This window comes from Cyrtonyx montezumae, unplaced genomic scaffold (assembly GCF_038088225.1).
Source record: "Cyrtonyx montezumae isolate F1298 unplaced genomic scaffold, pur_monq_1.0 scaffold_22, whole genome shotgun sequence".
Taxonomy (NCBI): Eukaryota; Metazoa; Chordata; class Aves; order Galliformes; family Odontophoridae; genus Cyrtonyx; species Cyrtonyx montezumae.
This window is the reverse complement of record NW_027071959.1, coordinates 1,131,938-1,155,117: the sequence shown is the minus strand read 5'-3', so window position 1 is coordinate 1,155,117 and position 23,180 is coordinate 1,131,938. Positions and strand designations below refer to the sequence as shown.

General features: G+C 63.3%; 1 protein-coding gene across 6 annotated transcripts; it reads right to left on the bottom strand.

Annotated features, from left to right (window-relative positions):
• Nucleotide 1: 1 nt before the first annotated feature.
• PHLDB1 (pleckstrin homology like domain family B member 1) lies at nucleotides 2-21,894 on the bottom strand. 6 transcript variants are annotated; one of them, XM_065738379.1, is made up of 25 exons: nucleotides 21,747-21,894; nucleotides 20,338-20,436; nucleotides 19,457-19,580; nucleotides 19,140-19,310; nucleotides 16,443-16,568; nucleotides 13,532-14,754; nucleotides 11,812-12,045; nucleotides 11,606-11,743; nucleotides 11,384-11,521; nucleotides 8,920-9,048; nucleotides 7,460-7,615; nucleotides 7,245-7,355; nucleotides 6,914-7,003; nucleotides 6,245-6,367; nucleotides 4,692-4,847; nucleotides 4,096-4,260; nucleotides 3,648-3,764; nucleotides 3,439-3,541; nucleotides 3,075-3,119; nucleotides 1,728-2,019; nucleotides 1,122-1,212; nucleotides 871-1,017; nucleotides 518-737; nucleotides 280-365; nucleotides 2-195 (listed from the first exon to the last, which is right to left on the bottom strand). In XM_065738379.1, the coding sequence occupies exons 1-25, from the start codon at nucleotides 21,867-21,869 to the stop codon at nucleotides 55-57; spliced, it is 4,548 nt and encodes a 1,515-aa protein (XP_065594451.1). In that variant the 5' UTR covers nucleotides 21,870-21,894; the 3' UTR covers nucleotides 2-54. The 6 variants fall into 6 exon arrangements, with proteins under 6 accessions (XP_065594451.1, XP_065594452.1, XP_065594453.1 ...); XM_065738380.1 differs by lacking the exons at nucleotides 4,096-4,260; nucleotides 4,692-4,847; XM_065738381.1 differs by lacking the exons at nucleotides 4,096-4,260; nucleotides 4,692-4,847; nucleotides 6,245-6,367.
• Nucleotides 21,895-23,180: the final 1,286 nt, after the last annotated feature.

Here is a 23,180-nt window from a genome sequence, read left to right as displayed (position 1 = left end):
CCCACGGCCGTGCCCGCTGGGCTCTGTGCTGCCCGGCCTTCCCTCACGCAGCCCTCAGTTCATGAACTGCGTGTAGCCCTCGGCCCCCGTGACGATGACGTCCATCCAGATGCGCATGGCCTCGGCTGATGGTGCCACCATGAAGTAGAGGCGGTCGTGGGTCTTCACACAGAACGTCAGCGCAGGGTTGGGGCTCTGCGGAGGACAGCGCAGGGTCAGCCCGTGGCAGTGGGTTCCCTCGCCCGCAGGGCTCCCCCCACCCGCATCCCGGGGTCCCACCTTAGCGGCACTGCGGAGGTGGTCGTAGTAAACCTCTTCGATGGCTTGGAAGTAGATGACGCCCTTCAGTTTTGTCTCGTGTTTATCTGCCCCGTGGAGGGAACCAGTGTCAGTAGGGGCATGGGGAAGGGATGGGGGGACAGCGTGTGGAAGGGACAGCCACGTGGCCGTGGTGCTGGGGCTGAGCATAGGCGGGCACAGGGGCAGTGCGGCCACAGGGGCACACACAGGGACTCACCCACGTAGTAGGAGACGGTGCGCTTCATGCGGTCAAAGACAAACCAGCGCTTCTTCCAGGACTTGATCTTGCCCCCCATCTTGACCAGGTAGCCCTTGCACATCTTCTCTGTCAGAATGACGTGATAGCACGTGTCCACGTTGTGGCCCGAGGACTCGATGTGCAGCCGCAGGTCAAAATCCTCCTTGCGGATGGGGAGGTACCGTGTCAGAGGCCGAGCCTGGAAAAGCAACACCATGCTGCAAACCCTGCTGTGCACAGCACTGTGTGTCAGTGCAGCGGCACCTCCCTGCCCGCGGAGGGGGCTCTGGCACCCCAGCAGAAACTGGGAGCTGTGTCCCAAAGCCCCACACCTGTGAGAAATGTTTCTCCCGCAGCTTGACCTCCTTCTCGACCAGCTTCTGCCGGCGGGCCGTCTCATCCTGCAGTCGGCGCTCCAACTGCTCCCGGCGCCGGCGCTCATCCTCCAGTGCCTGCCGGCGCAGCTCCATCTCCCGCTCCTGCGGGTGCAGACATGCTCAGGCCAAGGGCTTAAGGACCCAATGGATCGGGGACATAGCCCCTGTCCCGGTCCCAGCCTGCTCCCGGGGGTATGTCTGCTCACCCGGGACTCCATGAGCCGGGACTTCTCAGCATGCGCCTCCTTCAGCATCTTTTCCATCTCCTCAATCTTCCCTGCATCCATCCCACTTGCACTGTAAGACAAGCACAGCTGCCATCCTGCAGAGGACTGAGTGCCACTGTGTCAACACACACGTAGCACAGCTCCTGCTACCCTGCCTGGGCCAAGGGCTGGCTCAGCACAACCTGATGCTGCTGGAGGCTCTTGGGATGCAGCAGCAAAGCCCCCATGCTTGGCTTGGGCAAGGACAGATGCCCCAAGGATCAGCCCTGCAGAGCTGGTGCTGACAGAGGCTGCAGGTGAGCATGGGATGGAGGATGGTGACATGAAGGTGTCACAGCAGACAGCTCGCAGCAGGCAGCTCTCATGCAGTACTCAAACCCCTCATTTGCACAGTGCAGCAGTGACAGAGATCCCCTCCATACCCCCTTGTCTCTGCAGAGTCAGGCTCTGACTCTCAGGTGTGAAGGGAATCCTGTCTCAGCAGGTAGCTGCAATACCTACGGCAAGGACTCTGGGCCAAAGAAGGTACATCACCTGCACTCTTGCACTACTCAGCCTAGGGGCTTGAGCCGGCCCCAGGATTACCTGGACATGTTATCAGGCGAACAGGCTGAGTTGTTGCCCGTGGAGATGCTGGTCTCCATGCTGTCCGAGCTTTCCAAGCTGAGGGTGTCATATGCGTGGTCCAGCTCCTCGGCCCGTGGGCCCGCACCATGGGCGTGGTGGTGATGGAGGATGGAGTGATGCATGAGCGGAGGGTAGGAATGGGGAAAGGGGGACTGCCCGTGCAAGGCCTCCCACTGCGACTGAGCCTCAGCTGCTGCTTTCTGCTTCAGCTCTGCCAGGCGCCGCTTCTGTTCCTCAATCACCTGCTGACCTGCACCCCGGGAAGAAGGAGAGAGCAGGTCAGCAGGCAGCTGTGGGCCTGCAGGCTCTGCTGCCTGGGCACCGAGGGGCACAGAGCTGCTGCAGTGGAGTGCTGTGCTTAGAGCTCATCTCAGTCTGGCTCAGGGCTGTCCTCAAGAGCCCAGCTCTGGCTCTGCAGCAGCACTATGCCTTACTGAGCACCACAAGCAACAGGTGTGCACGGACTGCACCCAGTGGGAGCTGCACTCCTGGCTCAGCATCCCTGGGAGTAACAGAGGGGTCGGGATGGGGTAAGGGGAGATGGAGGCGGGAGCTGCAGCCGTGGATCTGGTGTGTGAGCAGTAGCACCTGTCAGGAGGAGCTAGGCCCAGAGCTCAGTGTGAGATGGTGCCCCGATGCTGGCCCTGGCTCCAAGGAAGGGCTGGGAGGTCCAACCCAGTGGCTGTGCTCACAGCTGCCAGAGCTGCAGCAGCTCCCCCGGTGCCCCCTCCAGGCGCGGGGCTGACATGCAGCACAGCCCTCCCCAGGGACACGCAGCACAGGTCAGCAGTTGGCACAGGGCCCTGCCCGCGCTCCGACACGCGCGGCAGTGGCAGCCAAGGGGCGCATGCGTCAGGCTGGGGGAGCAGGCTGGCAAAGCGTTGACAGGGGAACAGCCTGGGACCATGCCTGCCAAGCCCAAAGCCCCGCCTCAGCAAGAAGCTGCTCTGGCCCAAAGAACACCGCAGAGCACAGCGCTGGCCATGGCGCAGCCCTGTGGCATGCCTGCTCTAGCCTCTTATCTCAGAGGCCTGTCTCTCTGTGCAGCACAGCACTCAGGAGGATGAGGCAGGGCCTGGGCTCCCACGCCCCTGGGAGATGTGGGAGCATGGAGCTTCTCTCAGCTCCTATGTTGCGCAGAATGCCTGCAGGGGTTGGGGGGTTTGTCCATAAGCAGACACTGACAGGCATCCTGGGGTCCTGGCTAGCCATGCCCCCTCCCCATCCGTGTAGAAGGTAACAGCAAACAGCCATGCTTCTGCCTTGGGGCTACTCTAGGCAGTCCGAGCCACTCCACATCTCTACCTGGTACATCGCCTGGCTGCAAGGGCTCTGCTGGGAGCGAGTCGGCTGGAGATGCACCGTCAGGTGGAGGGATTGAGGGAAGGGGAGAGAGAGGGGAAAAGCGAGAGACTGTGAGCAAGGTGCTGTGTCATACTGGAGCCTGGCTGCTGTCTCCAGCCCTGCTGCCCACAGGGCTGCCATGACCCCGGCCAGTCCTGCTTGGCTAGGTAGGGAAGGGACACAGCCAGATTCCATCCTCTGCCAAGCTGTGCAGAGAAGTTGGGCCACCACCGCAGCCTGTGCTGCTCTGGGTGGCTGGGAAGGAAGGCACGGCCAGTGGGAGCACAGCCCCATGGAGCTATGGCAGCATGGAGCTGGCACTCACCCTTCTGCTGCAGGGCCAGCTGGCGCTTGGTCTCGATGTCCTGCAGTGTGGCTGCCAGGTTGCGTGGCAGGCTGCCTGCGTGGCTTGGAGCGTGCAGGGGACCCTGGGACAAGACAGTGTGCGGTGAGCACCACCCCGAGCACTCAGGATGGGGCTGGTGTCGGGCAGCAGCAGCCCTGCACGGGGCACAGCTTCCACCGTGGCCATACCTTGGGTGAGGGGCTGCGGCCCAGCTTGGAGATGTTGAGTTGTGAGGATGATGGGGTGCTGCTCTTCATCCGAGGAGTGAGGGCACTAGTGTCACCCTCCATTTTGGCACGATAGATCTGGGCACAAAGATGCACAGGTGAGAGGGGAAAGGGAGGCTGCAGATACCCACACTGGGCTGACAGCTTCAGCTCCAACATCGGTACCAGATCCCACACCACTCCTGCCCCATGCACACTGCTCACTCTGACAATGCCCGTCACTGTGACAGCTGAGGCACCAGCACAGAGTGGTGGGAGGGAGCAGTCCCACACTGTTGCAGGCTCCAGCAACCAGCTGGGTGTCTGCCAACTCCCCTGGGCTATTAGCCTCCCACAGCACAGTGGCACCAAGTGGTCCCCAAAGCCTGAGCAGTAGCCCCATGCAGCTGCAGGGGGAGCAGGGCATTACCTGGAGAGGCTTTTGAGAAGAGTGAACTTTAGCTGGGAGTGGAGGAGGGGAAGAAGGAGGAGAGACAGGGGAGGAGGTCTCAAAGCCAGCCATGACCTCCTGGTACCACTTCTCTAAATCAAGATCTGGGAGCCACACTGGGCCCCCTGGAAGCTGCTTCTCCATCTGAAGAGAGACACCGCGTGAGATGGGAGAGACAGACAGAAACACACTGAGAGGAACAGACACAAACAGAAAGAGTGAGAGGTCAAAGCATCTCCACCCTGTGCGGTGCTTGGCCCCAGTTAGCAGGGGCAAGGCAGGCGAGGTGCAGACCCCAGGGACCCCAGCGACCACTGGATGAGCCTGAACAGCTCTGGGACACCACTGCTCCTCAACAGCCCAGCACCACACGTGTCAGGCAGAGCTCGGGTTGCTGCTACATGGGTAGCAGAGCAGCAAGCACAGCAGTGGGGCTGCAGCTCATGGTGTTGTCTGGGTTGTTCCAACAGCACCCCGGGCACCTCAACCATTTCTGCATGTCCCCCTCAGCCTGCCAGCACCCCTCTCTGCCCAGGGAATGCTTGGGGGCACAGGAAGGGAAATGAGACACAAACCTCTGTGGAGATGGAGGGAGAAGAGAGACCCGGCAGAGAAGGAAGAAGAGGAGCGCAGCCTGAGGACGAAGGAGCTGGAGGAGCACGGCCCAGTGGGGAAGCAGCAGGGGCACTGACACCACCCAGGATCCCCGAGAGCTGCTCAATGGTCACGTACTGGGCAGAGAGAAGCAAAGTGAGCCAGGAGAAGGGCTGTGGGCCAGGACAGCCAGACAGAGATAGGCACAGAGGAGCAAGCAAAAGGCAGTGGGGACAAGCCCTCAGAAAAGGTCTCAGCATCCCCAGAAGAAAGGGCAGCAGGTGGTGATGCCAATGCTGCAGAGCGCAGAGCATGGACCTCAGACATCCCTTCTCCATCCCCTCACCATTCCCCCAGCCCAGGCACCACACAGCACAGACAAAGCTCTGCTCCTCCCTGTTCCTGCATAGGAACAATGACCACAGCCCTAGAGATTCCCAGGACCAAGAGGCAACTGTCACACTGATCCTCCTGCTCCCCTGCTCTGCTCCTGAGCCCTGCTCCAGCACCCTGCCTGGAGCAGATAAGAAGCACTCCCTAGCAAGGCTGGGTTGCTCCCACCACTCCTCCCTGCTCAGCTGCAGCGAAAGAAATTGCCCAGCCTAGGGAAGAGGTGAGCTCTGAGCACTGGGTGCCAGCCCACCGCAGCCCCAGGCAGGCAACCCGAGCATGCTCTGGGGCGGGTACCTCGTTGGCTGCAGGGGGCACAGCAAGCAAGAAAGAGTGTTGAGCAGCAGCGGCAGCAGCAGCAGAAGCTTTAGTGTCCAGGCTGGAGCCGTATGCATTGCTGTAGAACCTGAAAACGTCAGACAGCCTCATGTACTCCTAGAAATCCACGGCGGAGAAGGAGGAGAATTAGACCCAAGTGCTGGCCTCATGGCATTGACCTCAAAACAGGAGCAAACCTCCCCATGCACACAAGTGACCCACCACCACCAGCCGAGCCCTGCCCTGCCTGCTACCATCCCTGTCTGCAGCTACCAGAAAGCAGGGCTGGGTGTCCCAGCACAACGCCTTTCTGCTGCTTTACATGCAACATCACCATGTGCTAGAGACAGAAGACTCCAGCCTGCACTGCCACGGCTCCAACAGCCTGAGAGAGGGGTCCCTAAGGGTAACAAGCCTTCCAAGGCAAGATGGCACCATGGCAATAGGAGGTGCCCTGAGCTCCCCCAGTACCACTGCAGGAAGGCAGTTCCTCGGTCAGTGCAAAGCAAAGGGGAAGCGTGGGGCATTCACACTGCACCAGGATTAAAGCAGATGGCAGCAGCTCAGTACCAGCCACAGGGCTGGGTAAAGCCCAGAGCAGGAGGAATGTGGCAGGGACAGGCAGCTGGTGTTACCAAGCTCAAGTGCCAGATAGCTAAATGGGGAAGAATCTGTCTGCACTGCCTCAGCTTGCTGCTGCAGGGTGTGACATGCTGCCCCATGGCATCATTAGGGGTCTGGCACCCACCCCACTGCCAGCAGGAAGATCCATGCACAGACTCAGCCTGCCCTGTGTGGGGCAAGCACATGCAGTTAGTGCCATTACCTCTTGTGTCTTGGGGTAGGAGTGGGCAGAAGGAGAAGCTAAGGAGACAGCTGCTCCTAGTGGGGGAGTCAGGGGCTTAGTTCCCTCCAGCAGCTCATAAGGCTCTGAGATATGGAGGGTTTCCTGTGGGAAGGCAAAGATCACATAGGCGAGGCACACAGAGGCAGCAGGGTCACAGCAGCAGCAGCCCCCATCCCTAGGTAGGCAGAAGAACATTGAGGCACGAGGGCACTCTGCCATCCTGCTCCTCTCCCAAGCAGCAGCAGGCTGGGAAGCACTGCAGCCGCAGTCTGATCAGAGCCGGACTGGGAGGTGCTCTGTAGCTGTGCTATCCCCTCTCCTGCATGCACTCTGCCCCTGCCATGCCACCCACTAACAACAAAGGCTGGTTCAGGGCTCCTGCAGCATCCCAGCAGGCTGTGGGAGAGATGCTGCTGCTCCCAACCCTGGCTCTGTTGGATTTCCCTCCCTCCCAACTTGGTGACGGTCCCTGCAGCCCTCAGACAAGCCTGGAGTGGTGTGAGTGCCCTGTTTCAGACAGATGGCACTGGGAAGCAGAGGAACTGCTGCAGACACAAACTGCAGTGCTCCAGGCTTGTCCCTGTGGGTGGAAACAGCTCAGCATGCAGGAGAGCAGCTCTCAGGACAGTAACCCATCTCCCCAGTTACCTCTTTGAGAGCTGAGGACATCTTAGGGAAGCTCCTGCCACCTGTGACAAGCTGGTATCGTCTCTCCAGAGATGCAAGCTTCTCTTTCTCCTGAGCACATGATGACAACAAGAGCAGAGAGAGGAGGAAGGTTATCATCACGTGGTGGCCAGGCCCGACCGCACATCCTAACAGCCAACTCCTGCTGCAAGAGGAGGCAGGATCCCTTCTAAGCCTCATCAGCAACATCTGCACGCTGGGATGCTGCAGTGACGTGCCCTGGCCCATGTGGTGCAAGCACATAAGGCTAGGGAGTGTGTGACAACCCCTTGGCCCTGGCTGCAGGCATTACCTTCTGAAGGAGCCGCAGCACGTCGTTCCTCTCCTGGGCCAGGCGTTCAGCCTCCTGGGTGCTCTGCAGCCGGATCTGGGCGGCCTGAGCATCCAGCGCAGCCACTCGCTCCTGGGGACCGGCAGAGGCTGAGCTGGCTGCAGGGGAAGCTTGGCAGCTGGGGACATGGGGGACTGAGGAGGAACTCACGTGGGGCTGCTGCCCCGTGTCCCTACCTTCCTGCGGGCGATGCTGCGGTGGTACTCAGCCCTGCTCTGCAGGAGCTGCTGGCTCCGTGCCTCGCGCTCCTCTTCCAGCCGGCTCTCCCTTTCCAGCTGCTGGAACTCCAGGTCTTCGAAGAGCTTGGTCTCCGTCTCCAGGGCCTCTGCTTCCTTCAGACACACAATGGGGTGGCTGCTCACTCCCTTGCTTCAATGCAAAGGTGGTGGAGAAGGCACTGGGCACAGATCCCACGGGATGTGCTGCTCACGATGGCTGCGAGCTGCATCCAGATCAGCTGCTCCCACCTGACCCCATCCAGCCCAGGGCCACGCTCTGCCAGACTGCTGAGCCAGAAAATGCCACATGCTAGCAGCATCACCACTAACAAGCACATGCAGGGAGCACGACAAGTGCCCATGTCACCAAGCTGACAGCAGATCCACCACAGACCAGCACTACGACAGATGCTGTAGCCAAATGCCCTTGGCTCCCCAACTTTTAAATAACAGTGGCACCCTGGGATGCTGGCGCTCAGCTCAGGGTCTGCAAACACTGCCCTGGCAGTGCTCCCATTGCGAGAACACATTTGCCACGCTCCAAGAACATCCACCACCACACCGAGGCCACGCAGAGAGCACTGTGTGCAGGGCAGCTGCTGGGGCTCCTGCACACCAGGACCACTGAGCATCCCTGAGCATCCCACTGTGCTCTGTGGGCAGCGCCTGCTATCACCCTGACCCATGTCTAATGCAGAAGCATCTGCCACCAGCCTGGAAAGGGGATGCAAGAGGCTGTGTGCGAGAGCTGCACAGTGAGGGCTGCTCCAGCCACAGACCGGGGACAGCCAGCAGCTACCAGAAAATACCAGATAACGGGAAAAAATGCTGCAGAATGACACTAACATAAACTGACAGGACTGTGTAAATAAACGCGCGCAGGAAATAGCTGGAAGCACACGCACACAGGGACACAGAGCTCCCTCGGGCTCCCATCTCGGGAGGCAGCCTGGGGACAGCACCCTGGGAGGACAGGGACCAACTCCCAGGGACAGCGCCCATCCGGACACACAGACACAGCAATGCCTCCACAGCCTGGAGACGCTCAGCAGAAGGGAGCAGGGCACTGCAGCCCATGGACAAGCGGGCAGGGTGCAGCCCGGCTCATGTGGGGCAGATCCCATTGCTCAGGGTCAAGCAGAACCCCAGGAGAGGACACCACGCTCAATGTGGGGCTCTGCTGTGGGGCACACGGCTCCTCCTTGGCATGCTCGGGGCGTGCTCGCGCCCTGCCTGGTCCGGAGCCAGCACCGTGCCCTGGGGCCGGGTGAGCAGCAAGCTTACCGACACGGCGCCAGCCTCCTCCGGCCCGGCTGCGATGCTCTCAGTGTGGCCCCAGCTGCCAGGGAAGAGCTGGCCTAAGCTGGAGCGGAGGGAGGTGGGCCATGGTCCAGGAGGGGTGGGGGTGAGACACTGACCCTTCGCATCTGCTCCCGCAACTGCTCCCGCATTGACTCAGGGCAGTTATCAAGGTGGCTCTTCGACTCATTGTAAAGCGCCCGGAGTTTCTCTAGCTCCTTCCTTTCAGCATCAACCTTTGCCCTTTCCTGAATTAGGGGAGAACAAAACAGAACAAAAACAAAAACAAAAAAAAAAGGGGGAAAAAAAAAAGAGAGAAAACAACACTTCTCAAATCCGCGCCATGCAGAAGCTGCAGGATTAGACAGGGGTCAGCCAGAGAGAGGCATTTACTGAGAGACTGAGAGAGCAAAAGCCGTGAGAAGCCCGGGCTGGGCAGCGTTACAGAGGTTACGACCACAGCCCTGGACCTCTGTCTCATGAATCCATGCCAAAGATTTAAGGACAGTGAAAAGATCACTGTTGACCTGGCTTTGCAACATGGGTTAAGCCATCCCAATCCTGCAAACTGCCATCAAAGGGCTCCAGGAGCCACTGGAGGCCCCTGCTTTTCCACACAGCCATCTTCACAACGAGCACCAGAGCTGTCCGTTAATGTGCCTGGATCCCAGGGTGCTGCTGTCAGCCAGAGCAGCTCCAGCACACCGGCGAGGTGGCTGCTGTGTATCTCTGCAGCAGCGTGGTTACTTACAGGAGACCAAGGTCCATGGTCTCCTTGAGGAGCTGCTTGTGCGGTTCTTCAGCACATTAGTGGCAGGTCAGACGCACAACAAATGCTTGTTCCTGTCCACAGTCCGTGCAGCCAGAGATGCCCAGCTGGCAGGGCACCATATGTAACCCCAGTTTGAGCTGCTGAGAGCAGAGAGCACAAAAAGCACCCGGAGTCCCAGCTTTCTGCCTGCAGGCTCTCTGCCAGAACAACCCCCTGGCGCATCAGACTGTGCACTGCTGCGTTTTTGTGCGTTGCTCAAACAAGGAAAGCCCCATCCTTGCTGGGACATTGCTTAGAAACCCCCAAAATTCCTGCAGTCCTGGGAAGGAATCTTGTCCATGGGTATTTTGCCACAAGTTCCTGTTTCACAAGCACCTTCGCTCACTTGGCTTCTGCTGAGTTTGCTGCTGCCCAGTATTCAGGTAACAGCACTGTGCTGCCTGTGTATGTGCCTACACGGTCCCTTTCTGAGGACTGTCCTCTCATACCACAGCATCCACACCTCAGTGGTGATGGTACCGCTGGCACCAGTGTGTCCCACAGCTGCTCCCACCCTTCTCCCACCCAGCACTGCAGACACACCCCTGGAGCTGGTGTGGGACCCCCCCGCTCCCTTGGGGCAGGGGCAGAGCTGTTCCCTGCTCCCTCCAGCACAGCAGCGCTGTGAGTGAGGACATCCCTCCCTCCTGGGCACGGACACGGGGGCAAAGCAGACAGAGGACAGGAGGCAGGTGGGACATGCTGCTGCCCAGCATTCCAGGGCAGGCTGTGAGTGGGGAGAAGTGTCAGTGGTTAGTGACAGCACTCAGAGCAGCCACTGTTAGAGCCAGTTAGTGCAGGCTGAACAGAAAAGCAGGTGGTTAAATCAACTGAGATTCTGGGAATGGGGCTTCTTTTTGCTCCTCTCCTAGCGTAGCACAACGCTGCCTTTCACTAAAGAAAATGCCTGAGAACGGTCTGAAAATCAAAAACAAACCACAGATCCCCAGTGCCACAGCAGTGCTGCTGGGATGTGCTGGGGGCAGCTCAGCCCCATGCAGCCCTGGCTGCATACAGGCACTGAGCAATGCACATCAGGGTCCTGAGACCATCGCAGGGAGGCGAGACATGGTCTGCCTTCCCCCCAGGACTGCAAAAAGAATTCATGCCAAGGGAGACTTATGGCAAGAGTGCAACCCGCATCCCAGAGCTGCTGCTGAGCACCTGCAGGGAATTCCTGGCTAAAAATGCAAAATGCTCAGAAGAGAGCAACTTGGCCACCTCCAGCAAGATGGATGTTCAAGCAGCCGCCACCACTGTGTGTGACCAAAGCAAACTGACGGCCAGCAGAGCTGGTGGGCTTGCTGCAAACCTCAGCCTGCAGGAGGGCAGTGAGCTGGGCAGTGCTGAAACCACATGGTCAGAGCTCTGCAGCACTGAGCCTGACAGCAAGACCAACGTCCCCAGCATCCACCCCTGCCCTCCTCCAGCAGGGCTGAGGACACCATCCTGGTCCCAAGCAGACAGACAGATGGAGCCTGGCACAATAAGAACCCAGAGAGAGGAAAGAGAAAGGCATTGCCCAGCTTGCTTGCCCACTCTTCCTCATTCCTCTCTGCACAAACACTGGTGCTCCTACTGCACACAAGGACACCTGGGAAGACCCCGTGGAGCTGACACAGCAGCTGTCACCGGATGCCTCTGCAGACCCCAGCAACACATTCCCCAGGGGAGCGTGGGAGAACCCCACCAGAGTCAGCCCTGCATGTGGGGACTGGGGTGGGCAACAGCATGTCACAGCCCCAAGGAGACAGCCCTGCCTCGGGGCTCACCTTGTCCCGCTCCTTCCGGATGCTGGAGTCCAGGCTGGAGAGCTTCTCCTGCAGCTGCTGCACCACCTCCTGCTCCTGCTGCAGCCGTGCCACCTCTGACTCCCGCTCTCCCTGCAGCAGTGCCCTCTCCATCTCTGCCTGGGGGAACATAGCTGTGTGAGCATGGCCGTTCTGGCCCCCTCTGCTACCCAGTGCCCACTTGGGTGCTGCCCACACCCTCACCTCTCGTGACGTCTCCTGCAGCTGCTGCTCCAGCTCCTTGACACGGCCCTTCAGCTCATCCAGGCGGCCGAACACGCAGGCTCGCTCCTCTTCCAGCCGGTGTGCCTCCTTGGCGCGGGGGCCTGCCAGCTCCTCGTGCTGCAGAGGGGGCAGGTCAGCACGGCGCGGCACAGAACAGCACAGCCTGGACATCCCCATCCCCTCACCTCGTGGTGTGTGCTCTCAGTGCTGCTGCACTCCTCCTTCAGGTTCTCCTCGTCCGACCTCTCCAGGCTCTCCCTCTGCCGCAGCACACCCAGCTCCTCTGCAGCACGGCCCAGCCCTGCCGTGCCCCTCGGTGCCCGCCGGCCGGCATCCACGTGGCCAGGCAGCAGCTCAGAGCCGTCGGTCTTGGTGTACTCAGCACAGAGGTTCAGGATGGTCTCCAGGCGCTGCCGCTCCTGTGGGCAGGTGTGGTCAGTACAGACCCGCAGCGCCCATCCCAGTGCACACCAGGGCACGCTGCTGTGCCAGGGCAGGGGACGCAGTGCCTGCTGGCAGCAGGACACTGCAGGGGCCAACATCTCCTCATTGGGGAAGGAGAACTGTTTCTTGGGGGCACTGCCTGCCAGCAGCTCACCACAGCCACATCAGCGGCACTTCCCTGTTTCCCAGCAGCATCCCCTATGTGTCACCCTGCCCTGAGTGCCCCACTCCCACACACCCTGGGTCACTGCCACCTCCGCACACAGGAAGCACTTCCTCCAGCTCTGAGCACATCACCCATGCTGGGAAGGTCCCGGCTGCCCTGATGCAGTTCCAGCACTCTGTGCACCAGGGGCTGTGCTGCTCCATGCCCCAGCCCAATGCATTCAACCAGCCCTGGGCAGCACTCAGGGCATCAGCCCAGGGCTGGAGACAGACTAATTACAGACAGCAACCCCGGCTGAGTGCTGTACTGCCTCTGCATGGGTTATTTCTAGGCAGTGATTCAGGATGCCTGTGCCTGCTGTGACTCGGGGCTGAGTAAACAGGGCTCTTGCTGCCTGTGCTATGGCATGGGGATGGGCAGAGGGCAGGCAGCAGCTAGCAGGGTCCTGGATGGCCCCTGGGGAGGTGAATCCAGCCAGGGCATCTGTAGGTCACCTCCAGTCCTCAGGGGCGTGGGATGCATCAACCCAGCAGCCCACGGGAAATGCAGCCAGTACCCCATGCCAGCAATGGGCAGCAGTGCCAGGGGACACACGCACACATCTGCACTGCACACCCCATCCGGGTGAGCCAGGGCCAAGCAGTGCCGCCCTGGCCCCAAGGAGCACTCCCCTGGCCCCGCTGCCCCTGCAGTCCCTGGCTGCTCCCAGCAATCCACGGAGCAGCAGGGAGAGACAGATGCACAGGGCAAGCCCCACCCAGGCAGCTGCTCGCTCTATAAAAACTCTATCCCCATCACTAAATATAGAGATGCAATGCCCACAGAGCCTCCCAGCAGTCGCCAGCCGGGAACAGCATCTGCACATCACGCGCAGGCGGCCGCTACGTCCCCGCCGGGCCGCAGCCCTGGCAAGGCACCCTGCAAACCCAGAGGCACTAAAAATTACACGTCTACAACAGGAGGCCGAGCACATCAGAACGACACTGCCCCAGGCTGAGCTGCCTCCAGCAGAGGGGTTTGGGGCGAGGCAGCAGTTCCCCGCACGCCAGGGGCACCAACTGCTCCTGGCCATAATCTCTGGATAAGCTCGAGCCCAGGAGCCCGTTCACATCATTCATAAGCTGCCGTCAGCAAAATCCCCAAGAGAAAAGGCCTGCATTTTGAAAACAGAAGCTCGAAGCCATTTGCAAAGAGGCCACCTTGCACTCACCGGGGCTGCCCCGGCCCCTCCAACCCTGGGCTCCGGCTGCCCGGGTCAGGACCCCCCCGCGGCCGGCAGCCCCCCCTCGGCTCACCAGGCGCTCCATCTCCTGCTCTCGCATCCGCTCCTCGCGCTGCCGCCGGTGGTACTCGAGCAGATCGTCCTCGTTGTCGCTGATCTCGGTGATGCTGTTCTTGCGCTCCCGCGTGCCCGCCGGCAGCCGCGCGTCCCCCGACAGCTTCCTCTGGGCGCGGGGGCTCTGCCGGGGCGAGGGCACGGCCAGGGAGCCCAGGCTGTGCGCGGGGCTCAGGCAGGAGCTGAAGCTGGGACGGCGCGGGGACGGCTCCGTCGACAGCGGGGACGAGGGGCTCCCGGCCCTGCTGCTCCTCCCGCCCCCGGGACTCGGCTCATCGTGGCCCTTGCGCCTGGCTCGGGGGCTTCCCGGGACCTCCCTGCCCAGCCGGGGCTGGGCGTCCGGGGCCGCCCGAGGGCTGGGCGCCCGGCGGGACAAGGACGGGCTGAGGGGCGGCAGCTCCCGCATGCTCTCCGCGTTCCTCCGGGCCGCCCGCGGGCTCTCGGGGGGCTGCAGCCCGCGACCACTCTGGCTGCCGTGAGCGTCCGGGAGAAGCCTGGCTGCGGGCTGCCGGCTGGGAGCGGGAGGCTCCCTCGGCTCTCGGAAGGGGCTGGGGGGCCGCTCCTGCAGGGCTGCCCGCACCCGCGGCACCGAGGAGCCCAAGGTCCGGGGTGCTGGCCGGGGGCTGCCGGGCGGCTGGGCGCGGGGACTGCCCGCCCCGCGCTCCCCGAGGGGGTGCGGGACCGCGGGGCCGTCCGGGGCACCCCGCCAGGCGCGGGGGCTCTCCGCCGGCCGAGCGTCACTGGGGCCCCCGTAGGGCGGTGGAGATGGGCGCTGCTGGGGGGGCTGCACGGCGTGGTTGTAGCTGGAGGAGCGGAGCGGCACGACGGGGGGCACGGCCGGGCCCTGCTCCTGGCTGCTGGGCGAGTGGCTGGTGTAGCCGCCGCTGCTGGCGGGCGAGGAGAGAGGGGAGAAGGGTGGAGAGGCGTTCTCGTAGCTGGAGCCCCCCGAGGCGGCACCGGGGCTCAGTGGAGGGGACAGGAGGCAGCGCCCACCCCCGTTCACCATGGGGCAGAGCGGGGACTGCCCGCGGGAAGGCGGCTTCTTGCTGGAGGACACCGGCTCCTCCAGCACCAGTGAGTCCATGATGTCCTGCAAGTCCTTCTCGATGGAGCTCACCAGGGAGCTGTGACTGGGCTCCCGTGCGGGCAGCTGGCGGCTGCCATTCACCAGGGCCTCGGGCTCTGCAGGCAGATGTGGGAGCAGGCATCAGAGCGGGTGGGGGCACCATGCAGCCCCGCTCCCACAGCCCCCGGCCAGCTGTGGGACAGCTCTAGAGACAGCCCCACCCCCCCACCCCCAGCCCAACTCTGCTCCACGCTGCCTTGCAGGGCTTGCAGAGGGCACACTGACCAGCCCTGGGGAGATGAGGCAGGAGACGGAGGCTGGCAACCAGTTGGCAGACCAGAGCTCGTTTCATTTCCATTAAACCCTTCCTCCCCACAGTGCAAGGCTCCTGCCCGCAAAATCATACTGTGCACAGCCAGCCACGAGGGCACAGGCATGCTGGCACGCAGTCTCCCTGCCTGAGCCTGGCCCAAGGCCGTGGTGTGTCTGGACACAGCTCTGCGTGCCACCGATGTGCCTGTCACTCAAAGGACACGCTAATAACAGCAGTGGCAGCTCCCAGCCAGGGCAGCGTCACCATGCTGGCACAGAGCAGCACCACACTGGCAGATCTTGAGCAGCCACAGCAAAACAGATATGCAGCAGCCAAACAGCAGCATGAGACCTGACACCAAGCTGACCCCTGCTCCTTGTGTACCAGGAGTGCATCCCTGCTGAGACAGACACTGTGGGCCCCGGCAGAACCCAGAGCAGCAGGCATCACCTCTGGTGTCACAGGGACCAAGTGGGCAGCAGCCATAGGCAGTTATAGGATGCTCAGGAACACAGTACCTCCTCATGTATTTACCCCTTGTTTCCAGTTCTAAGGCCTGATGCCTTCCCAGACCCCAGCACTGTGCACATGGCACAAATCATACCACAAGCTCACAGCATCCTTCCTTGGTGCTGAGCAGGGTGCAGCTGCACAGATCCAATCACCAGTGCCTGGTGACTTCCAGCACCCACAGTTTCCTGTGCCTGGCACCAGTTGCCACTGGGGAAGGGCTGGGGGCTGTGCCAGCACTGAGCAGGTCCCTGCCACCTCCTCAGTGGGGAGGGACTGCACTGGGAGCCAACCAGCAGCAAATAGTGCTGCTGAAAGCTCCAGCTGTGCCCTGCTCAGGGACCCACAGCCACAGGGATGACGTGGGGATGGCATGCGGGAGCTGCCAGCCCCGATCAGCACAGGGCCTGTCTCATCCCCTCCCTGGAGCCAGGCTGGGTGCAGGGACCTCGCGCCTTGCAGACAGACACAGTGAGATAAGCAGCTGCTTCAATTAAGTGCTGCAGCCAGGGAAACGGCCTTCACAGCCTCCTTGTAGCCAGACCTCCATGTAAACAGCAGCTCCCAGGCAGCAGAGGGGCCTGCGTGCACCCAACCGCCCTATGCCCCTGGCCTGAGTGAGGACTGATCTCTGCCCCAGCGCAGCACAACCCCTAGACCCATACGCAGTAGGGGGCTCAGGTTGGACAGAAACCTGTAATGCTCTTCCCAGGCACCGTTAATATTTAACAGACATCAGCACAGCCACCAGGCTGAGTCACCAGCCAGCAAAAGCACCGTAGAGCATCCACAGATGGGCATCACAAGAGCCCGGAGCCCACTGTGATGATAGGTGACCTTGCTCAGCCCTGTAATCCCACCCATACCCAGGAAAACCCCACTCGAGGACAGGGGGATGGCAGCTGCAGGCAGTTTTGCAGTGGGCCTCCAGGGAGCCCTAACATCCCCACAGCCCCACCAGGATGAAGAGCGGACACCTACTTGCTGGCAGTCCGTACAGAGCCGCAGGGCTCCTGCCACCTGCCGGGATCATGCTCTTCATCCACTTGGCTTCAGCAGGGTGGTTGAAGCGGAGGAAGGTCGCCTGGCCCAGGCAGATGGTGCACCCTGGGGAGAGAGGGGGTTCAGCTCCAGGGTCGAGGGGCACAGCTGGAATCCAGGTCACTGCCCGCCATCCCCGCCGCCGGGCGCATCCTGCACGCAGGCACAGCTGGGGCCACGCACGGAGGGGGCTGGCAACACTCCAGCGCCGCCGCCAGCTGCAGACAAGACAGCTCCTGTCCGCTGTAGGAGAATGCCGCTTCTTGGCCCAAACCCGGAGCCTTCGCAGGGAAGGCTGCCGATTCGCCATCGGGGAGGAATGCAGGGACGGGAGCCAGGCTGCGCCAGCCCCAGGGAACAGCAGCAAAGGCTGCAGATGGTCCCTGCTGAGCGCGGGCGGCTCAGACGCCGTGCATCGCTCCTGGGGGGCAGGCAGGGCACAGGGCCGGGTGGCACGGGGAGCATTCACAGCTCTGCCACCTGCAGCGGGAAGTGCTGCCCACACCCGCCCTGCAAGGGCTGTAAAAGGCGACTCAGAAGCACACACACAGGTGTGTGAAGACAACAGCATCCGGACGCCGCAGTGCCAAAGTCCCACACCCGCAGCAAGTGCAGGGTGCCGGGAGCGGGCAGCACGCGGCCGGCCGCCTTCCCCGCAGGGGTGCTGCCAGCCCGCACCATGCCGGCACGGTATGCCGACACACCCCGCTTTGAAGTGCCTCCAGGGCCCCAGGGAGAGGCTCGCTCCTCGCTGTCAGCCGCAGCTGAAAATCCCTTGCTGGAGGGGATGCATTTTTTGGAGCAGCTGAGCTGGCAGCGCGCAGCCAGAGCGCAGCCCCAGCAGAGCAGGTGGGTCCGGATGGAGGGAGCAGGGCCGGGAAATCCCCAGGCAGACGGTGGGGGGTGGGAAGCATGTGCAGGGACCACCCTATGCCAGGTATGGGGGAGCAGAAATAACAGCATGCGTCAGCCCCAGCTCCCACCAGGGAGCTGGAGAAGGGCAGCCCGGTGCCCTATGTGACACCAGCAAGCAGATCAGCTCCAGGTAACACAGATCGCACCACGTTAAGAGAAGCCCTGCACGTGTTTGGTTCAGCTGGCAGAGCCACACAGTGGATGGGCCCAACTCTCCATGCTTTTCCAGGAGCCGCTCTTCCCAGAGCGGTGATCACTAACCTCCTGCTCTACGACCACCCCCTCCCTCCCCCCGCGCCCGTCCGAAGGAGCCGCGTCCAGACAACGCGGACACGGGGATGTCAACAGCGCCTGCATCCATCGCCCACCGGGTCCTTTCCTCCTCCACTCACGTGGTCACTGCCCTCGAGGGGGAGGGGGGTCCCGCTGCAGCACCCTGCCCCCCCAAGCACCCATCCACCTCCGGCGGGGGTGCGATTGAAACTGCGAGGAGCACCTCCTCCCCTCAGCAGCGGAACCGAGCGGGCTCGGGTGGGCTCCGCACCGTTCGAGCCCCGCCGCCCCTCTCCGCCCAGCACCGCGGGAGCCCCCGGTCCGCAGCTCCCAGGCCTTTGTGCGGCTTCCCCGCCCCGGGAGCGCCTCGGATAAATCACCGCCGCTAATGAGAGGCTGTCAAAGGAGCGCAGGATCCGGATTTCTAACTCCGGCGCAACCCGACACCGCGGGCGATGAATGAAATGGCGGATGGAGAAAGGCTGAAAGCAGCCACGGCTGTCGGAGGGGCCGGGCTGCCCGGAGCCGACCCCCGCCCGGAGCCCCCGCCCCGGCCGCCCGCGGAGGCGCGGTGCCCCAAAGCCCGACCCGGTGACAGCTCGGCATCACACCGCGGCCCGGTCCCGGCAGACGGATGCAGACAGACGGAGGACGACAAACGAGCGAGACCGCGCTGGCGGCGAGGCGACGGGCGGCAGCTCCGCGGGGCGTCGGCAGCCCGGGGCCGCCAAACAAAGCCCAGAACTGGCGCGGTGCCCTCCGCCCCTCCCAGCGCCCTTCTCGTTGCCCCCCCCCACCCCCTCCCCGGGCACGGACGCGCGTGTGTTCGTCCCCCCACCGCCACACTCACCGAGCCCGAGCCGCCCGCTGGCCGCCGCCGCCGCCGCTTGGGCAGCGGGAGCAGCGCACCGGACCGCCCCGGGGAGGGGCCGCGCGGGCGGGGCGGCTCCGCGGGGCACGGACAGCGCGGCAGCGTGGGGACTCCGCGACCAAAAGACGTGATCCACGGACAGAGTGGGCAGGCGCGGAAAATGTGAGGGCGGCCGTGAGGAAACCGCCCGCTGCGCTCTGCGTCTCAGCGCTGCCCGCGGTCGTGTCCACTTGGGGTCCCCGCTCCTCTCCGGGTACCGCCCTGAGCTCCCCCCCCCCGCGCTCGCAGGGGGGCTGCGGTGGGACGAGGGGGTTCTAGCCCCTCCAACCACACAGGACTCTCTGAGTACCCGGCCCTCTGCTCCTCGCAGACACCAGCAACAGGTCTTGAGATGGTTTTCTTTTGGAGCAAAGACAAACCCCCGAAAGGTGCCACACCTCCAGCCAAGAGCTGCAGGTACGGGACAGGCAGTGGCAGGATGGCTCTGGAGACATCTGTGCTATCTGATGGCACAGCCCTGCCCAGGAGGGCCGGATCCTGCCCAGGAGCTGCTAACAGCGATCTATCCGCAGCCCTACCTTGAGTGAGGCGCGTGGGCCGCTGGATCGTCACGCCGTCGATGGTGCAGGCGTTGCCGCAGGGGTGCAGAGTGAGCGTCCCTCGCGTGTTCTCGATGTAGCAGTGCTCAGGCGCCAGCCCCGGGCCCTGCAGGACAATGTCCTTCGCAGCCGTGCCAATCATCGTCCTCCCTGCAGAGAGACAGGCTGAGCATCCCCGCTGCCCCGTGGTGAGCCATGCCCATGGGGATCCCTGGGAAGCCGCTGCAGGCAGCAAGCAGCTACATGGGTTGGGGTGCACCCGAACTTGGGAGGCTGCTCCAGCAGCTGGCGCTCACCTTCCTCCAGCGGCAGCAGTGTGATAGCAGTGCTGAGGCGGCCGCTGCCCAGGCTCACCAAGTGCGGCTTCTCTGTCTGCACCTTCAGCCCTTTGCCTGTGTCTATCAGGTCCAGGGGGCTGTTCTGCAAGGGTCAGAGCAGGACAGGTCAGGGCTGTGCAGTGCTGTGAGCAGGGGCAGCCCTCACGTGTCCTGCTCGGCCCCTCCTGGAGCCAAGCATACACAGAAGCCACCTCTGTTCCTACTGTGCACCACAGTAACAGGTCATAAATATTTACAGGCTCCTTATCTTCCCATGGTGCAGGATGAGAAGGGAGGGGTGAACATGGCACCTGTGGCAGCAGCCTGCTCCTTTGTGCTGCCTGCTCTGGGCTGCTTTGCAGCACCTCTCCTGCCAGCACCCACGTGCCCCCAAACATGCCTGCATGCATACGGCCGTGCAGACAGAGGGGTGGAGGCCAGGCAGGACAGACAGGAGGATGCAGGCAGCCCAGGGCTCTTTCCCTCTCATGCTGCCAGCCCTGGGGAGCTGCACCAGGTGTGTGCCCAGGTCAGGTCCCACAGGGAAGATCCCCCAGGCTTGGGCTGCTTCTAAGAGGATCCGAGGCAGCAGCCACTTAGCTCAATTGGCTTTACTGCCAATCCTGTAATAGGATCGGGGTGAGGAATGGGTGAAGAGGAGAGCATTGCAGGAGGGCTGGCACAGAGGGGAAACACTCCTTGCTGCATTCCCATGCTCCAGCAGGGGTTCAACACTGCTGTTGCAGCCAGGTCTCTCCTCCCCTCCCTGCACTCTGTGCCACCAAGGCAGGACCCTACCACGTGCTGGGGCAGTGCCCATGGGCATGGCTCGCCCCACCTATAGCAGCTCTGCACCTCACCTGGATGATGGTCTGCACCCTGCGGGTCGGGCTGGTGGTGGTCCTGCTGGGAGCCTCCATTGTGTTCACACGGAGGCGCCTGGTGATGTCAGGCACAGGCTGGGAGAGACAGAGGTGTTGGTATGAGTGCCCATGTGGGTGCAACCGCACAAGGCTCTGTGCTGCAGACCCTGTGCTCAAGTTCTGTTTCCAGCCCTGCACCAGCTCCCCAAAGCCAGTGCACATCCCTGCCCAGCAAGCACGGACTCCAGCACCTAGGAACACCCACATGCATGCTAATCATAGGAAGGAGCCATCATGCTGGCGCGGCTCGGGAGATGCTGCAGAAAACAGACTCCAGTACATGCTGGGAGTGGTCTGCAGCTGGGCCCTGATGGCCACAGGCAGACACACCAGAGCAGAATCCAGCTGTTTGCATCAACATCTGCCTCCATGCGCAGTGTCTCACAGCACACCCACACGCTCCTGGCTCCAGCACCCGGGTGCGTGCCTTCATCCCCATCTCTGCACAGGCCAGCAGCAGCCAGATTTAGGGGTGCACTGCATCCCCACCCACCACCAGCACCCGGAGCCACGAGGACAGCAGGGACACAGTTGCCACTGCCCACTCCGTGCAGCTCAGGGCTCTTTGGCCACTCACTCTGCCAACCACCCTAACCCGCTCCTGCCCCCCTCGGGCAGCCCCCAGCAGCACGCCTGTCCCGCGTGACGCACAGACACGGCACGAGGCCAGCAGCCACCCACAGCCTTCCTCTACACGGGGAGGAACCCAGCCCATGAGGGCGATTTCCCTCGCCCGGCGCTCACACCGCTTGTTGTGCCGGGACGCTCTGGGGTTACTAAATTTACCATCTGCTCCTCACGTCCCTCCCTTCCGCCCAAGCCTGGCTGCATGCAGCTTAACCCTTCCCAGGCAGGCTGGTCCTGCCATGGGAGCGGGCTCACTCTACGAGGGACTCTGGGTCCAGCTGCTGCTCGCAGTGACAGGGCCCTCTCCCTCCCGGCCCCATGGCCCATGCAGGGCAGCTGGGGCACGGGGTGCAGCACGAGCCCTGGGCTCGGCTCCCCACAGCAGCCCCACACCAGCATCGCCCATGGCCCTGGTGTCCCACGAGGTGAGGGACAGCGTTCCCAGCCCGGCTGGCCCTGAGTGCAGCTGTGGGGGCGAGCGGGCAGCTATTACACACCACGGAAAAAATGAAATGTTGGAAAACAGCAGGCGTCAGATTCAGGGCTGGGACGGAGCCCAGACTGCTCTGCTCGACGCGAAGGCTCAGTAAGGCTGCGGCTGCACGGCGCAGGAGGGCTGTGCCAGCTGACGGGCAGAGCACGGGCACGGCCCATGGGTACCCGGGAGCAGCTCCGTGGTCCCCGTCAGATACAGACATAGGGCCCCTGCTTTCCCTTACCTGCCACCCGGTCCTGGTGCGGGCACTGAGCGGGAGCCTCTGCGGCAGAGTCCCCACGGCCCCGACACGCTGGCGGGGCTGCCTACCGCTGCCCGTGCGCAGGGGAGCCACGCTCCCCAGCATCGTGCCACCCCACAGCCCGCCCGCGCCTTCGCCAGCGCCGAGGCCCCGGTACGATGTCCGATGTCCGGAGGAAAAGCCAGTGAGGGGCTGGGCTCCGGCATAGGAAGGGAGCGGAGCCAGGATGGGATCCTGTGCGGGTTTTAACCCCTTCCCAGCACGGAAAGTCCCACCGCACCAGCGTGCGGCTCTGCGGGTGGAGACCGGGGCAGCCCCGGCCCCGCCGCCCCTGTTGGGATATGCCCCCCCTCCCGCCCGCCACCTGCTGCATGACCCTACTCGACCCCGCTGCCCTCCACTCCATCACCCCTATTGGACCCCAGCGTGGGCACCAGCTCTCCCTGCCGCCCGCCCCGCGTGGGTCGGCTCCATCCCCCCAGCAGCGCCCTGCCCGCTCCTCACCCGCTCGCGTCGGGGAGACGCTCGGCCCCGGCACTCAGCCTGCAGCGCAGCCCCCGTCCCGCACGGCCCCGCACACGCAGCCTCTGACGGAGGAATGCGGGGCGGGAGTGCGGCCGCCCCGGCCGGCGCCCCACCTCTGGCGCAGACAAGGCGGCCTTTCTTCTCCCGCCGCAGCCTGCTAAACACGCCGCTTGTTCCCGCCGTGGGAAGAGGCAGAGGCAGCAAATGCCAAAGGGTCGGGCTCAGTTACCGTCAAATAGCGAGCGGTCCCCGTGCCCCTGCGCGCAGGGCTGCCCTCGGGCTGGCGGCTCCACGCACCGACACAAAAACCCCTTTCTTCCCCGCGCAGGGCAGGGGCCTCACCTGGGAGGACGCCCGTCCCACCCAGCGGGCTGCGGGGCGACCCCGCTGCCACGGCTGCTTACAGGGCAGCTCGGCCCCCGGCTGCGCGGGGGGAGGCACGGCAGGACCGGCCCTGCCTGGATGGAAACGGGGCCGGGGGCACCCAGGACCCCGCACAGCGGGCTGCCAGCAACCGGGGCTCCGACGGCTGCGTGCGGAGCAGCGGAACGCTGTGAGCTGGGACGCGGAGCGGGGCAACACGCTCTCCCCGTGCACCGCAGCGCCGAGCCCGCGGGTGCCCATCTCCCTCCTGCGGAGCCCGGCACCTGGCAGCTCTGTCGCACCCCGGGGAAGCCCGGAGCAGCCCCTCAGGGCCCTGCTCGGCGTTCCGCTCGGATGAGTCAGGGGCGGAAACGGCGCAGCATCCACTGCCTCCGTCCAACTTGGCCGCCTGCTCCCTCCGCAGCTGCTAACGCGCTCAGAGCGCTCTCACCCCTTCCCACACCCTCTGCCCCGATAAACACGCAAGCAGCAGCCTTCCCCGCGCAGCTGGGGAGGGCGGAAGCGGGA